This window comes from Arachis duranensis, chromosome 4 (genome assembly GCF_000817695.3).
Source record: "Arachis duranensis cultivar V14167 chromosome 4, aradu.V14167.gnm2.J7QH, whole genome shotgun sequence".
NCBI lineage: Eukaryota > Viridiplantae > Streptophyta > Magnoliopsida > Fabales > Fabaceae > Arachis > Arachis duranensis.
The window spans coordinates 3,300,941-3,310,991 of record NC_029775.3 but is presented as its reverse complement, the minus strand read 5'-3'; the positions used below and the strand labels follow the sequence as shown (position 1 = coordinate 3,310,991).

General features: G+C 29.3%; 1 protein-coding gene across 3 annotated transcripts; it reads right to left on the bottom strand.

The window, feature by feature from the left end:
- Positions 1–1,542: 1,542 nt before the first annotated feature.
- Positions 1,543–7,053, bottom strand: LOC107482699 (nucleoside hydrolase 3). 3 transcript variants are annotated; one of them, XM_052259840.1, is made up of 11 exons: positions 6,735–7,053; positions 6,213–6,449; positions 5,792–6,127; positions 5,521–5,697; positions 5,170–5,448; positions 4,975–5,097; positions 4,706–4,903; positions 4,096–4,349; positions 3,812–4,013; positions 2,572–2,877; positions 1,543–1,994 (listed from the first exon to the last, which is right to left on the bottom strand). In XM_052259840.1, exons 1-11 carry the CDS (start codon positions 6,927–6,929, stop codon positions 1,704–1,706), a joined length of 2,598 nt encoding a protein of 865 aa, XP_052115800.1. In that variant the 5' UTR covers positions 6,930–7,053; the 3' UTR covers positions 1,543–1,703. The 3 variants fall into 3 exon arrangements, with proteins under 3 accessions (XP_052115800.1, XP_015958724.1, XP_015958725.1); XM_016103238.3 differs by having other exon boundaries at positions 6,213–6,503; positions 6,735–7,052; XM_016103239.3 differs by lacking the exon at positions 6,735–7,053 and having other exon boundaries at positions 5,792–6,122; positions 6,213–6,387.
- Between the last annotated feature and the right edge of the window lie 2,998 nt (positions 7,054–10,051).

Genomic DNA, 10,051 nt, shown 5'->3' with positions numbered 1-10,051 from the left:
AGGTAAAAAATAAAAAGGATTTTTTTCCCCTTTTTAATTGCGTTTTCCCTTTTAATTTGTATCTATTCCCTTTTTTTTTTTCAAATCTTGACCACTAACCAAAGGACCTAATCACTAATGATACTGGTAATTAAAGTTTCTCTTCAATTTCGGCCCTTAATACTGGCAAAACCTAATGTAACCCATATTAAAGCCAAAAGTAAAACATTTATATGGTATTACATATAGTGTTAATTCAAAATATAAAAATTAATTATTAAAATTAATTATTAATATAAATATATATTAATATTAAAATATACATTAAAAATAAATTAAATTATATATATTTATATATAAATATATAATGATTGATTTTAGTATTATATAATATTTTTTTATAAAAATTTTATTATTTTATACAATTAATTATGCATGCTATATTATTACTATATTATCATTATTAGACTTGTCCTAAAAGGGATAATACTCTTTAATGTGTACTTTGTAGCATCTACATACCATGTATTATGGAATAAGGATGACTCCATTTTCTAGTGTTCTTCAAAGCTTTCTATCTTCGCATATGTATTATAATAAGCCGTAGCATCAACACGACTTAAAATTCTGACCAATTTTCCATGTCAATGGATTATTCATCACCTTGGGCCAAGACTTCAATGGGTTTAATTTGATCTTGAAGGACTATTAGTATTACTATATTACTATATATTAACTAAGTAAAAAAAATGCTAATAAAAAAAAAAAAAAACCTAAACAAAAAAAAAAATGTACACAATAATAATAATAATAATAATAATAATAATAATAATAATAATAATAATAATGTACAAAAATAAAATGATAATCTGTTAAATTCCAATGCTTTCTATTGGAAGTCACCAACATATAGTATAGATATCATATATTAGGTGTTAGTATAACTGAATATTTTATATTCTTCAGAGGTAGAGATTTCTTGGAACATACTGCTGCTACAAATTAAAAAACTTTACATACATTATGTATATTAATATCAATACTAGTAACCCATATGAAAGTCTTTTTTTTTGTTGGACGAAACTTACATAAAAGGATTAATTTTAGCATATGGTGATATGATATGCTTTGTACAGGCCAAGAATTAGAGTGTTTTTTCCTTTTCTTTTCATGGAATTAGAGTGTTAGAGACCAAAATGCCACCATTGCCATAAAATTCTATTAAATGAACTCAGAAAGTCTATTTTGAAAGAATACTAGCACACAAATTAGAAATATTGAATTATTCGGTTGGTCTTTATAATTTTACCAAATTTTTAATTAGGTCTTTATACTTTTTTTTAATTAAATTTTTATATTATTTTTAATTTTCTAATTAGGCTATTTTCATATAAAAAATATTGAGATTAACAGAATATTTCTCTCAAAATACACGCAATAAAAAATCTAATTAGATTTTTAATTATGAATACCTTTAATTTACAAAAAAATATTCAGTTAACTTTAATATTTTTTATATTAAAAGGACTTGATTATAAAATTAAAAATAATGTAGAAATCTAATTGAAAGGAAAAAGTATAAAAGTTTAATTATAAATTTAATAAAACGATAGATACCAACAAAATAATTAACCCAATTAAAAACTATACTGTATAAAAATCTGTTCTGCTCTTTGCACATAATCATAAAACAAGTTTAATTCCCCTCTCTCTCTATCTCTCTATCAAGGATGTGGATGGCTCCATTGTCTCCTCTGTTCTTCAAAGCTTGCTACCTTAGCTGATTGGTTCAGATCACCAAGCCTCTTTACATACAAAGAATGATAAGCTTTTTCATCCACATGGCTTAGAATCCTCACCAATTTTCCATGTTTCTCATCCACCACTGTTATGCCATCAATGGATTCATCACCTTGGGCCAAAACTCTAATGGGCTTCATCTCAAAGTTTGCATCAATACTTGAAGGCCCATTAGCCAACACAACTGCACCTAGAATTTCTCCTAGGAATGTGTCCTGCATGCCACGGGGTGTAAGTTATCGAATCGGATCGAAAATTACCACAAAATCGAACTGAAAATTATAACAACCGATTTAAAAAAAAATCGATTTTTTATTTATTTTTTATGACAAAATTGATCGGTTCGGTTCGATTTTCGATTGGCTTGATAGAAATCAAACCGAACCAAACTGAACCGAAAATATGCATGCATTTTAATATTTTAACCATTTTAACCTTTAACTTAATAACAAAAATTTTCAACCCCTAACTATTTCAATGTTTTACTCTTATTATTTCAGTTTATTGACTATTTTAAACCTCTAGTTATTGTGATTCATATTCTGCTCATTGGGAATTAAAAATAAAAAAAATCGACCGAACCAAACCGCTATTAGTTTGGTTCGGTTCGGTTATTATAAAAATAACAAACCGAACAATTGTGTGTCTGTAAAAACCGAACATATCGATTCGATTGATTTTTTATTCAAAACCAAACCAAACCGAATCGGTGACACCCTAATGCCACATTACAAAGCTTTCTAGTATATTTTCGGGGTAAAAATGAGCATAGTAATAAGAATGAGAATGTACCATATGTTGATATCTGTGGTGGATTTGCTTCAAATAGTGTAGCCTTGAAAGGAGGCGCTTGGAAAACACAGCTTCAGGTGTTTTCTGTCTGCAATGGAAGCTAGACAAAATAGTTGAGAATGAAGTTGCACTTTGTTGAACACTTAGTGGAATGAGTGTGATATTAACTTGTGATTCAAACACTGTCTTGGCTGCTAAAGGATCCAGAAACATATTGAATTCTGCATACTGGTTTGAAGGGATGGAAAAGACATTTCCTTTGTCACTACCATTCTTGCTCATGTGTCCCCCCATTACATAAACCTCCTGAATAAACCTTTTGGAATCAATGCTAATCATGTCATCATATTAGCCCATTATGGTAAAATAAACACTTTTTTTGACACCGGTCTTTTTTTAATGATTCAAAAATATTTATTTAATTTATTTTTTGTGTGTATTTTATATTTTAATAAATAATAATCGATTTTTTTATATGTTAATAACTATTGTATTTTCATACGAATTAAAAGAATTTTTGGTGTATAAATAATATTATTGGGTAAATCACCAAAATACACCCGAATAATTTTGTCGCAGACAATAATGTACTTAAATTTTGGTATCGACAAAAATATCTTTAGATAATTTAAAAATGCGACAAAAATGTCCAAAATTAAATATATATTATCAAAAAAATAATTTAAAAATTGAATTTTGATACAATTTTTTGCAAACATGATTAGAAAAATGAGATATTTTTATTCTTAAAATTTGGTAATTTTTCACCAAATATTTGTTTTTTGTGTGATTTTTTGTATATATTTTTTAAATAATTATCTAAATATTCCTATAAAATTTTGGATCAAATGCATAAACGGTTTGTCACATACTAAAATCGTTTACCGCTTATAAAAAAAAAATCATTTTTGGGTATTTTTATTTCGTTTATAAATTATTTAAAAATATTTTTATCGATAACAAAATTCGAATGTACTTTTATTAACGAAAAAATCACTCGAGTACATTTTTTTTGTAGTTTATGCTAATATTATTAAAGTAAATTTTATGGGGCCTTTTATTGTGGTATCTAAATTATTTAACTTAATTTTATAAATAAAAAATAAAATATTTAAAATTATTAAATATTATTTATTTATTTTTTTAATAAATTAGCACAATATCATAGATTCATAAACACCATAACATTCACCTAATGGGAGCATTCACCTATTATTAAACGTAGAATGTAACAAGTTACCTGAATTCTAGAGCTTATGTTACTGATTGACACAAGCTTTGCCAGATTAGTGAGGGGTCCATTGGTCAACACTGTAATCTTGGAGTGTGGATTAGTTTCTTGCAATATTGAATCCCAAATTTCCATAGCCAATGGTTGTCTAAGTTCAGGATGATCTGTATCCCTTGGAGCCCCAAACTCTACGGAGTTTTCTGCCGTATACCTGCCACACACACCTCGGTCAACTCAAAGTCAAAGTCAAAGGTATCCATGGTCAACAGCAATAACAAAAAATAGAAAGGTACCTTCTTGGGCTTCGAGGAAGATGGCGGGCCAAGCCATAGAGAGTATCAGAGTCCAAGAATCCACCATATCCATTGGGAATGGCCTTGGCATAGTTACATGATCCAACAGCTGAGAATTTTGGATCTGATTGGTTCATAGCAAACATATCTCCAAGCCCAACTGGGATATCATCACGGCCCATCATATGCAATATGTCATACACCACATCTATTGTTGCAGCATTGGCCCACCCTGTTGGGCTCACTATTATTCCCTGAACCAAACCCACAATCAAAACTTCAAAACCTATTTAGCTTAAAAAAAGTATAACAAATATTAGCGCGTTTCAAAATACAGTGAGAAAGTATATTGGTACATCGATATTTCAGTAAATTTTAATTATTAATCTTAATTATATATTTTTTATAATTAAAATCAACGATTAAAAATTACTGAAATATCAATGTATCGATACACTTAAAAGTTTGCCTATAATTTTTATTATTTTAATCTAAGGATAATTAAAATACTACTTTATCATTTTATCAATTTTTTCATTCTAGAAGAGCTTAATCCAAAATAAAATGTTCTAAAATTGTAAATCAAAAACACTAAAATGTTAGAACACACCTTAAGGTTGATGAGTGGAACAGGAACTTTAAGGAGGTAAAATAGGGCAAGAAAATCTCCAGGACTCATGTCCATGTCAAACACAACATCCTTCCCTAGTCTTATATTTGCAAAATCTGGCATGTAAGTTACTTCTCTGTAGTAAGGAAATTGTGAGGTGAAATTGAACCTCCCTGCATTTTCTCCTTGCTTTAGAACCTATAATTCAGATACTAGTATCATTTCAAACACTCAAATTATATATAACATGTACAAGATAGTGAACTTACATTCAAGAAGCTTATGAAAAATTCTCTGTCAAGTAAACTATTAACATCTCGGTTAGACTTAGCTTTTGTGGCCACAAGTACCCTCACTGAGTCTCTACCATTTTCCTCAGCTGTATAACCATCCTATACAACATTTTGCAATACAAAATTAATACATAAAACATTATACTATAAGTAAATGATAAATGGAGTTACCTGACATTTCCCTTTACCATTCTTCAGAATGCAAAATGGATCTCTAAGTCCTGTTTGGACATGACCACTATGCACATCACCTTTCTTTAGATTGAATTTAGGAACTTTGAGGCCATCAAATAATGGGTTTGATCCATCATATACTCCATAAGGTTTATTTGATGTAACTACAGTTATGTTCATATATTCCATCTCAGCAAATTCATTTTCTCCTTTAGAGTTACTCATCATGATTGAGGCTGCCACACCAGATGTGAATGAATCCCACATGAAATAACTCTGCCAAAAACAATGCTATGTTAACAAGTGCAAAACCAATCAATCAATCATGGGAATGAATGTACAAATTACCGTGTAGAATTGGTCGTCGAACCAAGTATCTCGAGCCATTTTCAAGGACTTGAAGCAGTATTGTGCCTCATAAGTGTCTTGACTCTTTTCAAATTCATCAAAGAATTCTCTAGTGATAGGGATTGTGTTTGTTGCATCAAGAGGAACAAGGGTCACAGGGATACCAGAATGAATCACCTATAATAATAACAATAATCAAACACTTAACTTAGATAAGAGTTTAATTGCTTTGCAAGGAAACTATTTAGATAAAGGACTAATAAGTAATAACCTGATATGCTGCAAAAGGGTCTCCAAAAATGTTGAACTCTGCATAAGGATTACTAGTATAGTCTGTGAACAAATTGCCATGATCGCCACACTGACGCGCCACGCAGCCGGAGGAGGCATTCTTGGGGCAGCAACCAGTTGGATTTCTTGACCTTACACCACCACCCATGATGTAAATATGGTCCACATTTTTCTTGAGGTGTGGATGAGTCATGAAAAGAATAGCCAAGTTGGTATGTGCACCAATCACAATCAAAGTTATAGGACCTTGAGATATTTTGTCAATAAGCACTTGTTGACAAGTTGGTTGCCTTAAGGGAGTGTATTTCCTTCTGCCCTAATGAGTATACAGAATTAACATATTTTTAATATTTTATACTATAGTTTGTGAGTTAAGAGTAATTAAACATTGATTTTGATACCTGTGGAAGGAAAGCTTTCCGGATTCCAAAATTTGCATCAATATCTAATCTCCCTCCTAGACCAACAGGAATTGCTTGCCTGTATCTGCAGCCTCCTGTTGTTCTCATTCCCTGATCAATAATTGGAAGATAGCCACCAACATTTGGAAGGATGGTACCATTTGGGAGAATTCCACCTTCCCCTCCAATTCCAACTGCTACATCATCTCTGTTCATCATGTAAAGCAAATCATAAACCTGGTTCACGGCATGGCCAGCATTAGTCCAAGCATTTGCATTGATGGTCACTGCCTGCAGAGTAAAGAATCTATTAACCACAAAAGTAGAATCCATTTGTTATAAGCATATATGCAACTTTTGAAATATACCCTTTATTTTTTAAAACAAAAAGTGCATCCCTTTTTTCACTGTGAAATTAGCTGATTGATTCAGCAAGTCAATCTTGAGCACTGAGATATGCTTGTTGATTCACCATATTCCAATCAACAAAAGAAAAGAGAAAAGGCATAATAAGAAAATGACCTCTAAGTGAAACTGTGATCTGTTTAATTTCAAGAGGTAGAGAAGAGCAAAGAAATCATCAGTATCAACATCTGTGTCCAAGAGAATCCTCCTTGGCCCTGGACTTGCTTCAACAGTGTTCATAGAAGCTCCAAGTGTTCCTAACACAGCCATTGATAACATAGCAGCTACACAAAACCTCATTGGAAACAACATTTGATTTCTCTTACAATATATCTTCTAATTAATAAGCTAAAGAAAGAGAGTTAAGAAGGAAGAGGTTTGAACAACTTAATTGTACTATGTAATATCACCATCTAGAAAATACATAAATAGTTACTAATAGATAGATATCATAAAAGCATGCAACTTGAGAAGAAGAAGAAGAAGTAGTAGAAATGAATGAAGACTAAATAAATAAGAGAAGGCTAATTAAGTAGCATAGATTCATGAATAAATATATAAATAAAAAGGATTACATATACACAAAAAAATATTTTGCCAAATTATTTATTATGTATTTTTGTATAAATATATATGTTATTTAATTTATTTTTAATTTATATTTATTGTATAAGAATGATTTTTTTTGGTTTGCACGTAACATAATTGAATATAGATATACTATAGTTAACCTTTTTATTAAATATCTAAAATGGTCTTTAATAAATTTTAAGTTAGATATTTTGATTTTTAATAAATTTTTATTTTTTACAAGCATTGAGAATTACTCCTAGAAATTGGTTTTTCCATTTGTGTTTAATCAAACTTTTAATATTAAATAATTTTTTAATAAATTTTATTATAAGATAATTAAATTTAAAAATATCATCATAAGATAAATTAGTCTTTTTAAAATAATAAGGAGACTAGTTTATTTTTTCATTTTTATCTTTTTGACTATCTTTTAAAATGTTCTTGGTCCTCATACTATAAGCTAAGTCCTTGTATAATTAAATAGAGTATTGAAGTGTTTGATTTAACATTTTAACTACTTGATACATTTAAAAGTCTTATAAATATGAAAAGATGATTGAATGTTTATGGATTGGTGCATAACAACACTTTTTTTTTTCCAAGCATGCACTAAATATCTAAGACACATAAATATCAGGTTTCTTAAAAATAATTATCACAAAATAATTCATTTCAGCTTTTACTTAAAATTGGAAGATGAATAGTTGTAATAAAACTTTTAAAAATGGTGAAAGAACGTTAAAGGGAAATTTTGATGCTCAGGCATACCAACCAGCCGTCTTCCTAGTTCCTAGCCCCTCTTTTCTTTATTTTATCATAACTTATAATTATAATTATTTAATTATTAATTATGTTGTCACTTTCATTACATATAAAAAGGGGTAAAGTAAATTAGTTTTTGCCCCAAGCTCCCAACTAAAGTAACTAACTGTATTTCTTTAATTAAAAAAAATAAAAAAATCATGAGTTGTTTCCTAATAAAGTCTATTTAATTTGTATCAATCCTTTTTACACATCTTTCATACGTTTTCTTATAGTATAAAAGGAATTGTTTTTATTTTTTTAATTTGTTTTATCAATCACTTTTAATATAAAAATAAAAATATATAAAACAATGTATTAAAAAAGGTTTTTTATATCATTACTCATTATTATAACCCCAAATAACTAAAATGGTATAGTATCAAATGCTTGTTAACTTATTTTTATATTTTTTTGTGGAGGTTAAACATATGGATTCCTTTCCCAATTTTCCAACACCCAAATAAATTAACAGTTGGTTCTACATTTTGTCAAAAAAGTGAATGTATTTAAAGAGATGCAATGCAATAATGGGTGAGGTCATTGCTAGCTTAGAGCATTTTTAATTGAGTAACTTTAGAGTATTATTTTTTATATTTTTAAAAAATAAATTATATTAATAAAATAATTAAAAATAATATAAAATTTTAACTGAACTAAAACTAAGTATTGAAGAAGCAAAATTTATTTTTAATTTTAAATTAGTTTTCATGATATATAATCCCACAAATATTTATGTGTCATCTTATCAAATTTTGTTGAATTTGAAAAACTAATCTAAATGATGAACAAACATTACTATGCATTCACCAATTGTTTGTTTAATAAGTTTAGTTTGATGTGCAGAAAAATAATTAATACAGGACACATAGAACAAATAAACAAGATGGACTAAAAAAATGAAATAAGAATGTATTGACCCAACACAAATGAGTCTATTTGGTGATCACATTCAGGATATATCACACTTCAACTCAAGTTACCAACTTCCATACTTTAAGAAACTTGAACCCTAAGTTCAATTCACTTTAATCTCACTTGGTTTTCACCAAAAGTCAAATCCTCTCTCTTCTCTCCTTTCACTTTGGTCACGTTCGTAAGAAAGAAAGAAAGTAAAGAAAAGTGTAGAAATTATGGTGGGTTGAGGAACAAAATATTTGTTTCTAAATTCAAGCAAGAAGAAAGGACTATAACCAAGTAGCCAGTTTCATATGGTCAAAGCACATCAAAAAGTATCTTCCCTCATTTGTGTTACACTAAGGAACCAAAAAAAAATCCACAAAGTTTTAAGCACAAATCAAGCAACTATAGAGAAAGTGAAGTCAACTATGGTCAGAAGCTCATCTACGGTCTAAATCAAAATTTGGAGTCAAAGCAAATTTTTACAGTAAAGATTGATGAAACTTGAAGAAAAAGGATGAGAGTGGGTATGTTATATGCAACAAATTCGGCCTTCTCTCTCATCACTGATGAAGCCGCTACGAATTCAGAAGAAGGAGAAGAAGACATAATGGATCTTGAACTAGCTTCAACCTTGAAAGCTTCACTCTTCTAAGAATGAACGACCAAGGGTTGAAAGCAAGTGAGTAAGAACAAAATACAAAGTTCAGTTTTCATAGCTTTCTTAAGCTTGTTAAGTTCTTCTTTCTCATTTAGTATTTTTTTTTTCAGTTTTGTTTGTATGAGTCTCATTGAAAAAGGTAAACATGGTGAGATTTGTAAGAAAAAGTTAGTGAGAGATAAAAGACAGTGAGTAAAATTTGGAGAAAAAGGTTTAAGATGTCTCAGTTTTTTTTGTACATCTTTCTGTTTGGTTTCATGATCTTGTGGGGATTCCTTTACAAGTTAGGTTAGCACTTGACTGTTAAAAGTTAGATTGAAGTCTAATCAAATTCAGATTGAGTTAGAATCTGGATTTGTCCCAGATAGAATTGGGTAGATCCTAGGAAAAGATTAGTGTAAATATCTTATGAAAAAGATAGTGAAATTCCATCATAATTGTGATGGAGACTGGATGTAGGCTACATTATATTGAGTAACTGAACTAAGATACATCTGAG

Coding starts and splice junctions, on each gene's coding strand:
- LOC107482699 (XM_016103238.3), bottom strand. CDS start 6,929: ATGTTGTTTCCAATGAGGTTTTGTGTAGCTGCTATGTTATCAATGGCT. Junction 6,504..6,734: donor GATCACAGTTTCACTTAGAG/GTCATTTTCTTA, acceptor TTTACTCTGCAG/GCAGTGACCATCAATGCAAA. Junction 4,014..4,095: donor CTTCCTCGAAGCCCAAGAAG/GTACCTTTCTAT, acceptor TGTGTGTGGCAG/GTATACGGCAGAAAACTCCG.